Genomic DNA, 20,252 nt, shown 5'->3' with positions numbered 1-20,252 from the left:
TAAGATCAGGTCATTACTTTTGTAACATTTTTTCTACTTGTTCTTTCTATTTGTCCTTTATACACTGAAGTTTCTTCCTTTATAGCATCCCCTTTCCCTCAGATAGGGCAATTCAGGTAGCCGTGACACTCACAATATTGATTTCTGCACAACTCTGGACCTATGCTCTGAGAAGACAGGAACTCCCTGACATTAGTGCTTCAAGGAGCACTTCCACTGAATCTGAACTGTTGTAAAGCATAGTTTCCAAAGAAAGATTTTAGTGTCATATTTTATAGTAAAAAGCACACAAACAAACAATCACCACGCAAACAAAAACAACAACAACAAAATTAAATAGACCAGGACTCAGTATGGAAGTAAGGCAATTCAGGGCAATATGAAAATGTTTATGAAGTCACGAAGAGCATGGAGAACAAGCAACTGTTCACTTACTGTTCACTTACCAATACAAGAACTAGGGAAAATAAAATGGAAAGCAACTGATGGATCAGAAGTAAAAGAACATACAAGGTTTATGCTAAAAGTTTCTTGGGGTTCCAAAGCAGAACAGCTGAGATCCATTCCATGACTCCCTAAACTTCTAAAGGCTGAAAAAGTATTCTGTGAAGTATCTCTGCAAGACTGTTGTGTACTTCTAAGTTTTCCCTAAGCAGCTTATAAAGAAATGCCACTGTCAGAGAAGCCAAGAATGCTATATGAACCCAGTAACACCATTCTTTTGTTGTTAGAAACTAAGACTAGTGTGGAAATGTCTGAAGCTCTTGAATTGCTATTTTTAGTGTTAGGAGTTTTAAAACAATTAACAAGTTACCTTCAGCACTAAACAATAGTCTGTGGGTGCTTTGTATTTGTTCCGATAGTCTTGTCCATAGTAAACGTTGACATGATCTAGCTGTAGAAAGCATACAAGATCCCGCGAGACCTATTAAATACAAAAATACTCATTTACAAAACATCCTTTTAAGAAAACCACGCACACTGAAAAATCAGTCTAGTGTTAAGATTCAATACTAATATAAAGTTTAGTTACAGTCTAATGTTAGTTTCAATCTGATTTAAATACTAACAATACAAAGAGGGGATACAGCCATGTGTAAACTCTTGCATCAGGCATTTATTCTTTTAACAAGGTTATTCTTTTTCAAATTCAGTCCATTTTTACGCGTGTGTGTTATTTGTATTTTGCTTTCTGACCACATTGTACAGCAGACTGCTAATGTTTATTCAGAGTTGGTATCAGGAAAGAGTAAATAAGACTGATTTGATCAGAAACTTTTTAACAGCTGCTTGTTATATTTCATCTTAGTAATAAGCAAGGTCTCCAAATTCCAATCTGACTATAAGTATACTTTTTATGATGTTTGGCAGTGATTGTAGGGCACAGAATTTCAACAGGGTATCTTACATATAGATTGCTTTAATCAAGTAAAAGGCTACAGAGAGAACGTTTGAGATGTATTCAAGTCTAAAAGGGAGCTGATGCACTGGGAGAGCACAGGGATGATTTTCTCTTCATTGACAGCTGTGTGGGAAGCAAACTGCAGACTGCAAACTGCTGCAGATCAGTTCATGCTGTCAAGACCCACAGATCCATGGATGACTTGAACTTGCAGGAGTTCAGCCTTGAAGCTATAATGCATTTGTAGCAGCTTTCCATCTCCTTTTCATTATCGAAACATACAGAACAGTAGTAAATGAGACTGAAGAAACAGAACGATATTTACCAATTTCAAAAAATGTACCACAAATTGGTCCAAAAAAGAATCCCATTTATATGAAGTAATTAAACCCAATAAAGTTACGCATATTGATTGTGAAGTTGGGTCTTGAGATTTTATGACCAGAATTTGCAGCGCAACTTGGTCCTTCATCTGAATTCCACTTGAGAAAAGACAGTCTCTTAACTCCACCAATCCTTTTTCTTTGGTGTTTCTGACCACCTAAGCCTGAATTTACTCAAAGAGCAGACCCTTGTTGTCATGCAATTTGGGGTTAGACAATTTACATCAAATACCACCACAGTAATTTGAAGTAAATTTATAATTTAATTTTCTTCCATGATAAAGCTGCACTGTTAATTAAGGGACGTGGCTCTGGTCAGGGCATAGCTAAGCCAAACTCTGAGGCTGACACTTGCACACAAATGACTTACCAGCAATAAACAACTTGGAGAAATTACTTTACAGTAGCATACCTTTGCCTTCCCTTTAGGGACATAATAGATTCCAGAAGCTCGAAGAAGAAAGTAACGTTTCTTCCAAGACTTCTTACCATCCTCTTTCAGCCACAAAACTCCCTCAATTTCTGGCACAGTTACAGAGCTTCCACAGAAACATTCCTGCAGATGAACACACAGTGGTTTGTGAAGAGATAGAAAGAACATAGTGCATGCAGGGTTTTTTTTCAATGACTGAAATTCTGAAATTCTTTATCTAAGGAATACATACACAACACGTACTTTCTCCATGCAATAACATGACTCAGAGATTACATGCAGAAGGTCTAATGTAAATCAGAGAAATACTGTACAGGATCTTAGCATTTTCTCAACAGAAATATTAGTAGCTACTGTAAAGGTTTTCTCACCACTGCTTATCAGAAATATCCTCCCAACAGCTTTACTGGCCTTAAATCCATGAGGTCACCTTACAGATAAAGCCTCGTAGGTTTTGTGTATACGTAGACTTAACTACATATGCATCCATTACTTGAGTACCCTGTTGCTACTAATGCCAATACTGCATTTCCTGTTAAAGTTCTATTTATAAAAAGCTAACATCGGAAAGAAAAATGCATTAAATATACTCCAGACTAATATGCAGAACAGAGATTTATGAGGAATCCTAGAAGACAGGAAGAATTAGACAGCATTACAATCTTCTGCATGTTGTGGCTCCAAACAACTTTTTGATACACAGTATTCACATAACCACTTATTGGAATCTTTGGTAATAACAGACTAAAAGTCTGCAATATGCTACTCCTAAGAGTAATTGTATTATTAAGTATAATCAAAAATTAAATATTCAAAATATTTACTTTTGTGTAATGTCTGAAATCATACTCATTATTCTGGAAATAAAGTGGAAGCTATCACACTTCAGCATGGGTACGTCTCTAGAAAAACATCACAAAATCATTCTGGTTTGAGCTTATAGATACTATTTGTACTGCTTGCTTTATTTGCTACACACTTACTTTTTCTGTTGTCCTCAGTTCTGTAGACTATTTATGTGTTCAATATTAAATAACTTCTTTTCTGTCACTCATTTTTTAAATTTATTTTTTCGTGGTTTATTTTGAAATGTAAATGAAACTATTTTTAACTGCCTTGCTTACTAACAATATTTAAATATTAATATAGACTCTTCAGTGAAACAGTGCTATAGAATTTTGTAGAGAATAACAATGTGGAGAGAACCAGTTTTAAAAAAAAATATTTCTACCACCTCAGATAAATACAAGTTTTGACTGCGTTTAGCCACAGTTAGAAGTAACCTCACATTGGTTACCAAACAAAATAAGAACACACTTTTATTAACCAATTTTATATGAAACGGTAAGATTAAATTAGCCATTTATCTCAAATGCAACACATTCCATTCCATTTTCCCAGAACTACAATCAGCTCCATTCATGTATTTCAATAATCACAACCTTTTAGAGTTTAGCTTCAAACTCTGAAATGACTAGTATGTCCTTTTTATTTTGGAATTCTCACCTCTAGCAGCACCTCTTTATTTCTGTCTGCCATCTCAGAGGTTTCTTTTTTCCCCAGAAGATAGTTCTGTAAAAAGAAAAACTCAGTATTTCTATAGGCATCATGAAATGCAGCCAAATAATATTTCTCATGTCCCTTTCTGCAGCAGTAAGAAGAAACAGCTGTTATCTAAGAACATTATGTTATTTAAACAAAACTTTATAGTCCAATTGAGACTGTCAGACTGCTAAATATTACATGGACCTTAATTACTACTACCTTTTCCAGTAGCATGAATCAGTCTCTACTCCTGGCCTAACTAACAGCCTCATAACAACATTATCCTTGCTTTCTACACAATTAACAGCTGACTGGTACAATGTATCCAGAAATAAAAATACTGGGAACTTGAAAACCTCACAAAAAATAATACACGGGTATCTTCAAACTTGTTACATCCTGATTTTATTTATGTGTTGACAGAAGTACATACAGAAGAAATGTACTTCTTTCCATGTTGTGCTTACAGTTCTCTGAATATTTTTCATGAAGAATTACTAAATACTCTTTGTCTTCTTAAAAACAACCTAATTATGCATGGGTACTATATCTTATTTAGTAACATCCCTTGAACTCTTTTTCAGCTTGGAAAGGACTGGGACTACCAAAGTCTTCCTCTTCCTAGCCTCTAGCTCTTACTGGGGAGAGGAAGGGGGGGAACAAACAAACAAACAACAACAATCAAAAAGTATTCATGAAGTTTAGCTAGATCAAGACTTTAAATGAATGAGAAATGCATACATTAAAATATTGATTTTGTCCTGATAAAATATTCTTACAGACAGTACCTACCATATGTACTAGCAGTAACCATTTATCAACTACATGTTTTTAAAAAGAATTTTTTTTGCAGTTTTTCAGCTTTCTCACAAACCACTTGAAAAAGACTTGGTTTTCAATTTTTGCTCAGAAGTACACTGTCTGAAAGGATGGCCATGCAAAACTGACACTTAGCTTGCTAGATAAATAGGGATTTCAGATCCAAGCAATTACCACATACACGTCATACTGATATAAACATAATACATGACACCAGAAGGCAATAGTTTAGCTAGGAGTTATAAGAGAGCAAGTGATATTATATGTAGTTCTTTTTAATTCCAAATCTTCAAAGAGTCGCCTTCTGTTTTTCTGTTCCCTTTAACACTTTCCTCCACCCCCTTATGGTACTGAACTGCTACCGGATATCAAATCCGAAGCTATCATCTGGAAATCTCCATTATTGCCCGTTGACAATCAATGCACAAGAAAACAAGAGGACCCTTAGGTTTCCTAACCAGGGAGCAGGATAAAGGGCACGTTCTCTTCTCTTGTCATTCACTTGTGGAGTGGCTATCCTCTCTGATTCTCTGTCCACCTTCTTGCCAACAAAATAACAACGCACAGAGGAGGGGCATTATTCTGAGCAGTATCTGTCAATGCCTTTGTATTATCACGTATTTACATATGTGAAGAGCATGAAGTATTGGTGCAAATACCATAAAACTGCCTGCCTTTAACTCCATTAAAATTACCCATAAACACATTATAAAACAGATTGCTGCAGCTCATGTTTTTCTGTTAGGGACCTGGTTTTGTACCAATCACAACGTGAATGTACATGACACTGAGATGTGAAGCTGCATAGCATTTTTATACACATAAAAGTATCAAACTAAAAGTATTGAAATGAATACTACAAAAAGTAGTAAGAAACTGAAATCAGGCGTGCATGTGCACATAAATGCATACATTCACCACGAGCCTCGGGATTACCTGGGGATTCTTGAAAAGTGCGTATTTCTCTATGCGTTCCACAAACATTAGTTTGTTTTGACTGTCTCTTGTCCAGTTCAGAAGATTTTCAACTAAATTTTCATGATCTTCAAAGATCCTTTCTGCAGCAATAACAAAAGAGCAAATACATTTTAGTCTGTCACATTTTGCTAAAGAAGCTACGCTATAGTTGCATCTTGGAGACAAGGCATGTATAGAAAGAAAATACAGTTCAAGGTCTAACAAAATGAGGAAAAAGTTTAAAACACAGTAAGGAACTAAATGAGCTTAGTCAACTTTCAGAAATGCCTGGCTTAAATTTACACATACACACACTTAGTACACTCGCTTCCCTCTCTTCAGGCTTATGGTCTGTATATTAAGCCTTAACAACACATTTTTTGCTATGTCACAATGCTTACCATCCTACTTGGGCACAATGTACTCAAATAACAATATCTGAAATGTTATGAGTACAAATAAAAAAGCTATCACATTTATATGTACTCTGGTACGCAGAGCCCCTGAAGGAATTTATGAGGTGGCTTTTTCAGCACAAGATTTGATTCCATATACCTAGTCACTATCTCACTCTCATAAAGTATCCAAAAAAGTAATAGACAATGATCAGAGAGAAAATGAAATGTTTCTGAAATGCAGAATACCCATAGTTAGTGCGGGTATGGTAGAAGAATTCTGAAAACTGACACAGTATTTCTTACAACTAATCTGTCTGGGTGGATAAATGAACAGTGGCTTCTGAGAACACTCTCTGTTGAAACGGTCATCACCAGTAAAAGGTAAGGAATATAGGCAAAAAAGGAAGAGAGGAAGAAAAAAGAGAAATATTTACTGAAATGGCCAAGAAATGTCTTAAAATCCTTATTCTAAAATAAATAACAAATAATATATCTCTGAGAAACCACTGGACCAACTTTCTCCTCCTTTAAAAGACACTCAAGCAGAACCTTGCTTTCTTCATTTTGTTCCGTCTTCATATAGGCCATACAGAGGCACTTAAGCAAATTAGTTCTTTCAGAATCCTTGGGGACTTGCTTGACATTTCATTAGCATGTGGAATATGCTTCTCAACCCCAAAATCAATTACACCACATTTTTACAGAGGGCATATGGCTCTGATCACATTCAGACCTAGGGTCTATCACTAAGAAAGACTGAGATGACAGGTGGCACCTCAAAATCCTTAGTGATTAAGAATACGAAACAGGGTGAATGCAACAGAATGTCATCTGTAGGGAATGAGCGAAGGTTTAAGATGACATAGGCATAACACAGGACATTACTGAAGTCTCAGTGACATCTTTCTAAGGTGCTTTCAAATTATAACTCAAAAACAAACTCTATCAGCAACACAACAATGCTGTCTTCCAAGAACGTAAAGAAATGTTAAATAAAAGAAGAACAGAACAGAAAAATCATGAAGACTGTGATACACAAGCTTAAATCTCACCACAGCCTAATTAGGGAAACTGGATAGCTTTCCAAATGTATCAATTGCTATTAACAATAACTGAACTCAAACGTGAAACAAATTATTCACCGACTACGTATGTACCCCTAGTTTGCAAAACAGCAAGTAATGCAATGTTCCCATTATTGAACTTATTACATAGAATTAAAAAATTGTAACTCTTGGTTATTTCATATACCTACTCTGCTCTAACAATAAATGAAAATGAAAACAAAATGAAAACAATCTTTGTACAAACCAAAAGAAACCTTCCAGATTCATTTTTGTTTAAAACCTGCAGAGTACAACTGGGAAAAGCATTTCATTCTGTGTCCATATCTACATCTGTGAAACGGAAGTAAATATCACTACGTTTTTGGGCAAAGCACATATAAAGCTACTGGTTAAACCATTGCAGAGTGGCCTTGTGCTTCATGTGCATGTACCTAAACCAGACTCCTCAAAAATTAGTTAACCACACACATTTGAAGCAGACCACATAAAAAACAAAGACGAACAGGAACGCTACAGGCCACATGTCTTTCTTCACAGTTTGTTAGCTCAACACTTTTACTGCATTTCACTGCACTGTGCACACAATGAACAATCAACGAACAACAATAACATGAGAAACACAATGTGAAGGTAGATAGGTCTTCCATGCCTAGCTAAGGGAAAACATCATAAAAAAGGTGTTCCTTCCTCTTACATACATATTTCCAGAAATGTTTGGAAAGATCAACTGGTTGCAAAATAACACAATACAATATAAAAAGGTAAGAGGTAAGAGCTTAAGGTAAGAGCTTTGCCTTAACCATTTTTCATCCTTTTTTTACGTTCCGATATAAAATGCATGAGGTAAACTGTCTGCGTTTTGGATTGTATTTTTTAAAAATACATGCGATTTGGGTTTTCATAGAATTTGTGCATATTATTTCTGTTTTCAATACAGGACAATTTTAAGACTTATTTTCTTCAAACTTCTATGTTTTGAGCCTGCTAATATGGTATTTTTCATATGAAAAGTAGAAGAGGATAACTTCTCACCCAGTAATAGCCTTTTTTGTCTAACAATAAGTAACATTAACATCCTAGTGAGGCATGATAAACATTATAAAGATTAAAAATTTAAGTCACTCTGAGGACATAGATATGGTTAAGTATTACATCAAAAGATAAGAATTATAAATTTATAATGATTACTTACCCATTTGCAGTTCAGAGATGGTTTCCACCAATGACCAGTCTAAACTGTAACCACAATGTGATTTGTCCATCAGATTGTCTAATACTTGTCTCACTGTCTGCCTCTCATCTACCATCATTGTTTTTGAGCTGTCATCAGACATGTGGACTCTGATCACCAACTATTAAGCAGAAAATTAGGAAAACAAGAAGAGGATTAACTTCCCACATTTCCTTCATTTAAAATAAAAACCTATTTATTAAGATCTAGTTTCTTTTTCTAAGATTTTGTTAAATAACATAAAATATTAAGATCAATCAAAATTATCCCTCAAATGTGAAAAGCCATACATGATGATTAGATATTTTTCTTGTGTAAACTTAGCAGAATACTGTTTTCCTTTAGTATATGGGGGTAAATAAAGGTTTTCCCAATATAACAGAAATGTACTTTAGGTGTGTGTTAAGGAGGAAAAAATTCCATCCTGACAAAGTTCCCTGATCTGATAAACGTGACAATTTTTTTCATAGCTGTAGGTAGCACAAGCATAGATCAAGAGTTCTGCACAAACTTCCAAAGAATGACAATTTTTCAGATTTGCACCTCAAAATTTCTGCCTGTTTCCCATGTATTTTCTAAAAATGCTGATCATATAAACTGTGTACCTATACTAAATCTTCCTTTCCTAGGGAGTATGAAACATTAGCCTAGAGCAAATCTGCTTTTAAAACAGTAGCTTTTCATTGCCACTTTAAAGAGGTTGCTGCCTAGAATGAAACATGTAGCTGTTTTTTCATTCATCAGAAAACTGAAAACAATAGATTTGTCTTGCCAATTATTATGCTGTTTGCTTCCTTTTTACACCTTACTCAGCTGGAAAAGTTAAAGCATATTATCTGTAATGCACTGGTTGGTTTGTTAATTCTCTTCTTTCAGCCAGGACAGTTTTTCAGCTTTTGTTATAAATGCTAAATGTTAAAGACATCAACAGTTATGGAAGAACTTCTAAATTAAAACATGAAGGCTAAATCTGGAGGGAACACCTCCAGCTGTATTCTTTGTTAATACATCAGGTAATATCACTAGACTTCTCTATTTGGTAACCTCTGTCCATAATCTGGAATACCTACATTCCACTTACCACTAGAAAATCCTACTATGTGAAACGGGAAATGGGTATATAAAGAAAACAGACCCAAATTTTAAAGAAAAGACTGCTTAATACACAAAGACAATCTCAGGAGGCTGGATCTTTTTCAACTCTGGGTGGAAGTAGGCAGTCTTCTAATAGTGCACTAGCAGCATAATAAGCTATTCCTTAAGGAAAACATAATGTTATTCCATATGCTAATTTTTTTTTTGTTAAAGTCTAGATGACAATACATTATCACTCCAGATCAGAACATTACAGTGTTCTTATTTTCTTTAGGGGTTCTTAAGTGTAATAAGACATGAATGAGAAGAATTCTGCCCGCGTTTTCCAGGTGAACAAACCATATATTAAAAAAAAAAAATCATAAAAACGTGTAAATAATTTACCTTTTTCACTTGTGCCTCTTTGATCTTCTCTAACGCAACTCTGATCTTCTCAGCTTTCAGTTTAGCGGCCTGTTCCTCCTGGGGGGGACAAGATACACCGAATTCCAGTTATACAAACTTCATTTGTGTTTTAGAAGATTTAATTTGTGGCTATCACACTTGAAAACATGAACTGAAATGCAAATTTACCCCCTGATAATTCCGTAACTACTTGTTAGTGATGATGATTGTTATTTTCAAAACAAGAAATGTTACTATACACGTCTGACTCTTAGAAATACAACTACCTTTATCTCCAAAATAACACACCGGAGGTATATATTTTCTATAAATACACTTGGTTTATCTCTATTCTTTCACGTTGTAAATAGCCTTGCACAAGAATTTTAACATACGCATTTAAAGTCATAGTCTTGGACAAGATATATTTGGCAAGAGCTTACAATTAAGTGCACTGAACAGATTTATGGTTGATCGGCATAAGACTTACATTCTGATATTTCTCAATGTGTTATTTAACAACATAAAGAAACTATGTGAAACAAATCCTCTAAACAGGATTTCACACTATGTCCACTGATTTGGAAGACTTAGTCTGCATTATGTAAGTAGCCTGAACACTCCCTTTATCCTTACTAAATTCTGTATTTCTCCTCACTTGATGTGTTTTAAAACACATAAAGCAAACAGGCATTCTTTTCTTCAGTGCTCTTCTAAAATCATTAATCTGGTTTTGTTACAACCAGAAGAAATGCATTAAAAATCCATTGACATAAATCTATTCTATCTGCTGGTACTAAAGAAACCTACCCATTAGGACATTATCAATGCTATCAGGTTTTAATTTCTGGATTTTTTTTTTTGTCATTTGTATTTAAAATGAACTGGAAATGAGCGGCTAAACAAGTAACCACTATTTTCAACATGATTATATACGGGTTTCAGATTTTAAAAGTCTTAAAATGTTAATTTTCATTGTGTCTAATATCTAAAAGCACCATAATAATTTATAATCCCCCCCAATAAAAACAAATAAAATAAACAAATACATTAATAGGGAAAAAAAATCTGCTTTAAATTATTAAATCTTCTTATAAATGAAAAATTAAGATTTTTCTCAAGTAGTACAACCTATCTCAAGAACAGCACGCCATATAGATTTTTTTCTGCATTGCTTTCTTGTATTAATGTAACTTGTGGTTTGTTTATTACATTTAGATGACCACTTTCCTTGTAAATATCAAGATTCAGCTATCCTCAAAACCACAGAGTTTAATCTTTTTGCTTCTCAGTGAATTACTAATATTCCCATCAACTACTTAAAGGTTTTTCTGGTTGTATTCTTACTTAGCAGCTTTTGCTCCCTCACACCTGTGGCCGTACTATCACTGGGAAAAAACATGAACATCAGCTAGACAAGACAGGGTCTTGGGAGACACATAACCCTTGTCAAAAAAAAAAAAAAAGAAACAGTAAATTGGCACATGTAGAAAAATTTCGGCTTGAAACATTATCTAGGAATTCTATTACCAAGTAGCATTTTTCTTTTTATTAGTCTAGGAAACTAAAATTTTTTATTCATCATAAAAATGGTGTCACAGAACCCTGATAGGTTAAATCAGATTAGTATTCTATTAAAAACTAAAAGAAAAAAAGCACCGTGATACCTACAATCATTTAAATATAAAACATCCCCAGAGTTCTACAATTTTCTTCCTCTTTCTTAACTGTTTTCATCCACAGAAAAAAATTAGTACCAGAAAACCCAAGGATTTAAATACCTACAAGTTTCTAACAGTGATATTACAAACCCATGCATTATGAGATCAGCAAGCCTTCTTAAATTTTAAGACACATTTGGAGAAACTTTGTTTGCAGTTTTAAAAAGTTGCTCATTAACTCAACCATAAACCTTTATTCCTGTACAAAGGTTGACAGCAGGTTTGGTTTTGCTCTTCACTAAAGTCAAGCAGCACAATTTTCCAGCCCATTTCACTGTGCACCCATGCAATGCAGCTATCTATAGCAAATCCCAGCAGGAGCACTTTATAGCCACAGCACACAGGTACATGCAGCAACAGAGAGCAAGCAACAAGGAATCAGATGGGGACCTCTCATACACTTGTGCCAACACAACTAAAATATCATAGTTTATCTCAAAGTTCATAATCCCTTATCATTCCCTAAAACGTTTTTTAAAAAGTATAGACCAAAAAAGATTTCAAGGATTTACTATTCTGCCACTTATCAATTATCTTTCACTTCCCACTCAACTTTAATGAGATTCCAGATTTCAGAATTTCTTATACCATTATTAAATTTTAACAAAGTCAGTTTAAATTTAAACAAAAACCAGATTTACAATGCTAAAAATAATAATTGTTTTTAACCAGATACAAACGATAAAAAGAGGTCTGAATCTACTTACTAGAAACATAGGAAAAGGAAGCAAGAATTTGAATTTCTGAAAGCACAGAGTAGTCTAGGATTTTAAGTGTTGTTTTTTTTGTTTGTTTGTTTTTTACTTTATATATATATAATTAGTGTTAAGGCCATTGTTGCAGTTTATTGATTTGACAAACGTTTTTTTTCAGTGGAGCAGGAGGAAGAAATATCTATTTTGATACTTAAATAACCAAATAACTACCGAATTCTTCAATATTCAATGATTTATTCTATTCCTTTCATAACTGCCCAAGCAAAACCACCCATTCACATCTCCCCCACGAGATCCATCTCCAAGCCCGTCCCTTCGCTAGTAAATCCTTCTAGTACCGGCAATGTGAGCGAGGCTGCCAAGCGGTCATCAACACGCACATAAATGGCAGGACTGGCACCGAGGTCATGGTTCCACAAGCAGTATATAGCTGGTATGGCTGATACAACTGCCTCCCTTGCACAGCACTCCTTTTCAGTTGTATCAGACACAGATGCCGTGGGTGGGGAGTTGACCTGGTTGAAAATTAGCACAGCAGGAAGACTGCTTTTCAGCAGAATCTCCTCCTTCATAAGGCTGCCTTTACAGTCACATACATGCTATATAAAAGCATGAAGGAGTCACAGAGGACATAAACCCACAGAAGTGTTATCTCCACCTCTGATAGGAAATGAATATTCTCTTTTAGTAGCAGTACACATCACTAAAAGCGCTACATAAATTCTTTCTTTGAAGGGATAGCTCTGGGAGTGTAGTTATACTTGCATTATGAGAATTTGAGCCTTCATAGGCTTTTGACCTTGCTGAGATTACATTCAGTTATGGAAAACATTGCACCTGTTTTAAATAATGCTTGGCAACACACTTATCATGAGAACTTGTTCATCCTAACATATTGTGAACTAAAATTAAGAGCATAACTCTGCAACACAATGGTCTTCAAACTTACAACTTCTTTTCTTTTTATACCAGAACTCAGCTTCCAGTAATTTTACCCTATAGTGTAATATTGGTAAGAATAACCCCCAAAATCTGAAGTTAACATGTCCTTAGTATAATAATCAGCATTCTGCTCAGTTCCCAGTTAAATGTGCAGTTAAAGATATTCTGGTTGTGCTTCAGTGTTAAATATGCAACACATGTGCTATGACAGAGCTGACCTTGTTTAAACAACTTTGTATTTCTAGGTCAGGGTTTTATTTTTTGTTTCATTGTACACTTTATAGGGTCATTAACTGATTTCTTCTGCTTGCCAGACAGAACGTAGGCAGAATAGAAAGAAGTGGAAAAATATCATTGAAGTTCATAGTATTTAGGAAAGCAAGCAAACAAATTATAAGATGTAAGTAGCAAAGTCCACATTCCATTTAGGTTAGTGGGGAAGACACAGAGAACAAGAAGAAAGGTGTTTTATGTCTACTACTGGAAATTTTTCTATAAAGTCTTTTTTGAATAAAGATAATCAAACGCACATGAGCAGCAGTGACTTCTGAAGGATTAAAAGCAGGTATCCGGTGTTTGTATCAATCTGAGCATTAATTAAGTATTTTCTGTTTATTTTTTACGAAAGGAATACTAGAATACATGTACATGTGATTAGCACTGGAAGGGAAACACTGAATGAGCGCGTAAGTAATCAGGATAGTGTTCTTTTCCTCCACTCTAGGTGAATATTAACAGCAGTTCTGTATTTCCCAACAAATTCATTAGGACACGTAAAACACCGCGTAGCAAGAGTTGCACTGTCCATTTATGAACTGAAGCAGAATTAGTTTTTAACCATTCCCAAAGATTTGTTTTATTACATTTCTACCTCAGAATAACCAGGAACAACCTATATGTGAGGAAAGTAAGCAGGAAAACAAGAAACTCCTCTCTTCTAAAGCTCACTAAGCATGAAAGGGTACAGCATCTACTTCTGTTGCGAGAAGGCTGCACTCTCTAAGGTTGGCTTATGCCCTGCTGTCCCCTTCTCCCTTCCCAACTCAATATAGCATTTTCTGTACCTCCAGCAATCTTGACTTCATGTATTATATTAATACATTCAGAAATGTATGTGAAGCAGTAGTATGGTTTTGGAGTTTGTCTGAGACAACTTTTTCACATAGAATGTTTGAATTATGATGATACAACATACAAGCAAACAAAGAGACACAAACAGGAAACTGTAATTTTCACTTTCCTTTAATTGAAAAGGTAGAGGAAGTGAAACAGAGGAGGACTACTGATGCATCCATCAATCATTCAAAAAGCAGCCAACCCTCTTTTCTCAATCTCACCTAATAGCTCTCATGAACGCCATCTTGATTTCTCCCCCCCCCCCCCCCCCCCCCCCCCCATATCGGTGCACCATTTTTGCTAGTAGAAGCCTAACTCCAATAGGGGAGATGGCTTCTGACAGGAAAGTGGAAAGCAGTGACATTTTAAGTGTATCTCAGAGCCACACTAGGCCTTGTCAAGAGCTCCCACAGAAAGGCTCTCTCCCCTGTCTGCACTCTGTTAAGGCCAAGAAGGAAAGCAAAGGCATAGAGGGCAGTCGATCATGAACTTCAGTGAAAAATGGCATCTACAAATCCCTCCAGAGCCTCTGTTGTGTTTGATCAAAATTAACAAGTACTTCAGTGTTGTGGTGGTTAACACAGGTAAACAATTAAGTCCCATAGAGGTGCTTGCTCACTTCCCCCAAGTGAGATGCAGAAGGATAAAAGCATAAGAACTCATGATCTGTTATAAAGAGTTTAATAAGTAAAAGCAAAAGCTTTGGGTGCAAGCAAAGCAAAATAAGGAGTTCATTCATTACTTCCCATCCACGAGCAGACGTTTAGCTATTTCCAGGAAAGCAGGGCTTCCCCAGTAACTATTACACATGGTAAAGATAAACTTCAACTCAAAATGTCATCCTCCTCCTTCTTCCTTCTCCTTTTCCCTCGGCTTTTATTGCTGAGCAGGACATCATATGGCATGAAGCAGTTAATTTTGCCCACATCAAAAAACATGGCTGTCTCTATCCCTGAGAAATCTGCTTTTCCATTCTCACTGAATGGTTGAGGTCACCTTGACCAACACGCTGCTCAAGCAGGGTCACCTACAGCATGTTCCCCAGGACAATGTCCAGATGGCTGTTGAGTATTTCCAAGGAGGGGTTGCTACAACTTATGTGCAATCTGTTCCAGTGCTCAGTAACCCTCCCAGTAAAGAAGTGTTCCCTGATGTTCAGAGAAGCTCCTGTGTTTCAGTGTGCGCCCTGACTGTTGTCTTGTCACTGGGCACCACTGAAAAAAGCCTGGCTCCATCCCCTATTTGCACACTGCCTTCAAATATTTGTATGTATCTCTGCAATCGCTCCCCCGAGCCTTCTCCTCTCTAAGCTAGTTAGTCCCAGCTCTCCCAGCTTTTCCTCATAGGAGAGGAGCTCCAGTCACTTCATCTTTGTTGTCTTCTGCCGGACTCTATTCAGTATCTCTGTAACTCTCATGTACTGGGGAAGCCAGAAATGGGCACCATGCTCCAGATGTGGCCTCACAGTGCTGACTGAAGGGGGAAGTATCACGTTCCTTGACTTGCTGGCACTACTCCTAATGCAGCCCAGGATACTGTTAGCTTTCCTTGTAGCAAGGGCACATTGCTGGCTCATATTCAACACGGTGTCCACCAGGAACTCTGGGTCCTTTACTGCCAATCTATTTTCTAGCTGGGCAGTCCCCAGTATGTATTTGTGCCTGGGCTGGTTCCTCCCCGGGTGCACAACTTTGCACTTCCCCTTGCTGAATTACACAGGGTCCCTGTCAGCCTATTTCTCCAGCCTGTTGTCAGTCTCCAGATTTTGCATCATCAGCAGACTTGCCAATGGTACACTCCATCTCATCACCTGTATCATTAACAGAGATGTTCATCAGAATTGGACCAGTACTGACCCGTGGGGTACACCACTGGTTACTGTCCTCCAACTAGACTTTGTAAGGCATGCTTCAAGGCATGGCAGAGTACAGTCTTATGCAACAGGGACCTACGTTCTACTGTCTCCCTGACAGACTGCCTGAACAACATGCAGCAAAACCAGTAGTAATGAAGGAAAATGAAGAAAAAAAAAAAAACAAACAAAAAAAAAACAAGAATGAGCACATCTGAATCAGACTGGCCCAAGATGTATGAAGCCAACTTCACAGCTGATTTATTCTAAGGTTTGGAGAGATTTCATTGTGTAGTAACCAAAATATACAAAAAACAGGGGAAACAACATTTGTAAGAAGCATATTTGCCTTTTGGGTCTGCAAAAAAATAAAGTACTAAATATTTGTGAAATAAAGGCATAATGTGAAACTTTATCTTTTCTCCAGATGCTGACATTCATAGCTGAAGCATTACATCATTAAATCACCATCTGGCTTCCTGAATGTAGTCTAACTTTCACATGCATCAGAATGATAAAAGAACTGGTAACTTTGAAATTCCACATCACATTTCTATTTCCTACTTGCATGTCCTAAATTAAGATATATTTGAGCCCTGACTACTCTCTCAAAATTATTTGCATGTGCTCTGTATCTCACCATAAGAGATGAAATCAAAAAGCTTAGTTTTCAGTATTCATCTTAACTCCAAAAACAAGCTTGAAGCTTTAACATGTTGCTTTATTTTCAATATCCAGTAAGCTACTTCATGGATTTATATTCACTTCTTTTTCCAAAACAAAATGGGCAGGCGGGTGAATTCTGTGAACAATAAAGCACAGAACTACATTTAAAAATGAAGAGACCGCCACACTGAATAGGTCATTTTTTGTGCTGTGATCTGCCCTGTGCTGCAACAGGATCTGTGTCTGTGCATAGCTCTAATGCAACAGAAACCTAGTCCATGACTAGAATTTTTTATAAGGATTTACATCAGAGGACAAAACCGGTATTTATCATTCCCCCAAATTCTCTCTACACTGAATATAAGGGGTAGATCAAAGAAGAGGAAGCACACAAGAAACAATAAGACAGTAAGAAACACACTATTTGACAAGTGAGAGACACCAGCAATAGACTGCAGTATGAGTTACAGTTTTAACTCATCTAACACCTAACTACAAATGCAAGGAAAAGCCCAATTTCTTGGGACTGCTTCTCTCATTCTGGGGCTTATTTAACATTACAACAAGCTGAAGGGATCTAAGCCAGCAGCAACATGGACTTAATTGAGATGCATCTGGGGGTCCCAAGGGAACTGTCAGATGAAATCCCTAAACCACTATCCATCATGTTTGAGAAGTTGTGGCAGTCCAATGAAGTTTCCACTGACTAGAAGAGGAGAAATATAATCCTCATTTTTATCAAGGGAAAAAGGAGGACCTGGGGAACTACCGGCCAGTCAGTCTTACCAGCATACCTGGTAAAACTGTGGAGCAGATACTCCTGGAAATTACGCTAAGGCACATGGAAAACAGGTGATTAGTGACAGCTAGCCCAGCTTCACCAGGAGCAAATTATTCCTGACAAATCTGATGGCCTTCTATGATGGGGCTACAGCATTGGTGGATTAGGGAGCAACAACTGATAGTTGCCTGGACTTGTGCAAAGCACTTGATACTGTCCTGCACAACATCCTTCCCTGTAAGACTTAGGGATGCAGACTTGACAGATGGACCCCTCGATGGATAAAGAATTGGCTGGATACTTGCATTCAAAGAATTGCGGTCCATGGCTCAACGTCCATGTGGAGACCAGATGAGTGGTTTTCCTCAGGGGTCTGTATTGGAACCAGTATTATTTAACATCTTTGTCGGTGAGATGGGTATAACCATGTGGTAACCACCACTCATTCAGTATAACTAACTAGGAAAGGAAGATACGAAAATACATGGAGATGAAAGAGTATTATAGTTTGTGCCACAGCCATTGTTAATCTGTTAATCAATTTTCAACCAAGCAAGGCTTGCTGGTTTGGTGGCTATTTGCTTTGTTACTTGGGGTAAAGGGTGCTGACAGGTGGCAGGGAAAAGTGACAGACTTGAAATTCAGGAGAAACAGTCACAAAAGAAAAAAATTACTTGTTTTTCACTGTGGTTTATGTTCCTCTAGAAGAGAGCCTAAAAGTTTGCAGTCAAGATGCATGCCGAGCATTTTGAGAAAAATGTTGATGTATTTAAGAAAAATACAGACTATTTAAACATTATATTGTTTTGAAGTGACAAAACATACCTTGGCAAGTTCAGTCTTGCCTGAGGTTTTTCATCCATCATGTCTCTTTCAGAAAAATAACCAAGGAGTGGTTTGCAGTATGCAAGTAGCATCAGACTTATCTGACACCTCAGATATTAAACAGCTTTCTCACCAGTCTGAAGCTGCTTATATAAGTCTTTATCCCAGCACTTTTTTGTCTGTGTGTGTGTCTGGGAGATTTATAGCTTGCTCCATCTCTCCTACTCTATAAAGAAAGGGAAATATGCATGGAAATTACAATTTTTAAACTGAACCCGAGAAAGTGAATGGCAATTTATGGCCTCTTAGTCCGTTATTGACCTGTAAGGAAAATGTATCTATAATCAGGCTTCATCCATACCTGGCTCACTGTCTTACTACGATATTGTGCCCATGTTATATCAAGACAGTACTCAAAGAAGTCCCACTACTTGCTACAGTTTATCATCTTATAGCAAGTAAACTTATTTTAAGGATACTACTGCCTTTTAACAGCACTGAATGCTCCTACATATTTTTCACAGTTGTAGCTCTATTTTCTTAAAGCATTGAGTGGGAATAGTAACAGAAGAACCTTTAGGTCACTACTTTTCCTTTTTAGTTAATACATTTTTACCTGCTGACATAGCTATTAAGTACTTGTCAAGAACTTGAACACTGATAAATCTGCAAAAACAAACAACAAAATACAGTCTTTAAAAGCACGTTTGACAATCATGAAAATCACGTAAAAGTAAACGCAAAAGTTCCTGGGAAGGGCAGGGGTGGCAGGAGCATAGCATACAGCACAAGCATTTTTTCTACATAGAAATAGTCACATGCAGGTGGAAAGAAGAAGCATCACCTTGGTCAGCAAGTGAGAAGGCTTTCCTGCAATGTTTCGGAGAAGGAGGGAGGTTTCCCTGTCCAAATAGGAGTGCTTGTGCAGAAAGAAAGAGAAAGAACATAAGTCAAAAGAAGTCAGTAATTTTATAGTGTATTGACTGTAGAAGATAAGCAGAGTTTAAGGAAAAAACACCTGGCATCCTCAGTTTATTTCCCTCCCATAAAATATGTGAATATTCCCAAATACCGCAAGCCTAACACTCTAGTATAACAGCAGTTGTGCTAATAGAGGACATAAGTTTAACCTTCCCCTGTACAAAAGGTCACACAATAGAATTAAGAGGTTTCTTACCTGCTACCGGTTTCTTTTCTGCAAGAGACAACTTATTTTTAAAGACATTTACAACTATTACAGAAAACATCCACTTATTAACACTTAAAATCCCATCTAGTGTTCTAAAACTGAACATTCTGCTTCTTCTGTACAAACGAATCCACTAAATGACCATGGAGGCAAGGAACTGGTTTCATGTTTTCTGTACTGGCTGCTGCTTCCATAATTAACGAAAAAAAGATGTTACTATAATAATAGTAATCTAAACCTGGCTTACAATTAAGCTTTGTTTTCATAAAAACAAAACACACTTATGTTTCTCTCACCTTGCAGCTTCCAAGAAGTTGGGAGCAAATCCCCAAATTTCTCTCAGAAGAGAAATTAGCAGAAAATATTTAGTCTGTTCAAAAAGCAGGAGCAAAACTAGCAGCAACCCATAAGGATGATTCTCAAATAGTAAAAATCGATTAACAACAGAGTTGGAGCAATCTAGAGCATCTGCTACAGAGGAACAACAGAACTGTCATCCCACAGCAGTCTGCAGAACTGCCTAATCACAAATCTGCTAAGGAAGTTAGAGTAATACTATAGCACTAAACAAGAACACTGAGTGTGCCTTGTGTCCTACCACTATACTGCAAATTTCACCCCTTGTGGCTGCATCTGTCCCAGCTGTTCTGTTGATTAGTTTTACCCTATATAGAACAAGGCACAATGAACAGGCAGACTACCATATTCTTTTCTCAGTAATTAAAAGCCA

The 20,252-nt window shown here is 36.6% G+C and overlaps 1 protein-coding gene across 1 annotated transcript in view; it reads right to left on the bottom strand.

Annotated features, from left to right (window-relative positions):
• The window catches only part of RAPH1 (Ras association (RalGDS/AF-6) and pleckstrin homology domains 1), an 86,352-nt gene that overhangs the window by 17,089 nt on the left and 49,011 nt on the right, over positions 1-20,252 (bottom strand). Inside the window, 7 exon segments of the mRNA XM_084288742.1 lie at positions 815-925; positions 2,198-2,341; positions 3,725-3,790; positions 5,519-5,640; positions 8,197-8,356; positions 9,715-9,792; positions 19,178-19,252. Coding sequence (XP_084144868.1) covers positions 815-925; positions 2,198-2,341; positions 3,725-3,790; positions 5,519-5,640; positions 8,197-8,356; positions 9,715-9,792; positions 19,178-19,252 — 756 coding nt within the window.

Source organism: Netta rufina (genome assembly GCF_964035555.1).
Source record: "Netta rufina genome assembly, chromosome: 6".
NCBI lineage: Eukaryota > Metazoa > Chordata > Aves > Anseriformes > Anatidae > Netta > Netta rufina.
The sequence above is the reverse complement of the archived record's forward strand: the minus strand, read 5'-3'. Positions and strand labels throughout refer to the sequence as shown.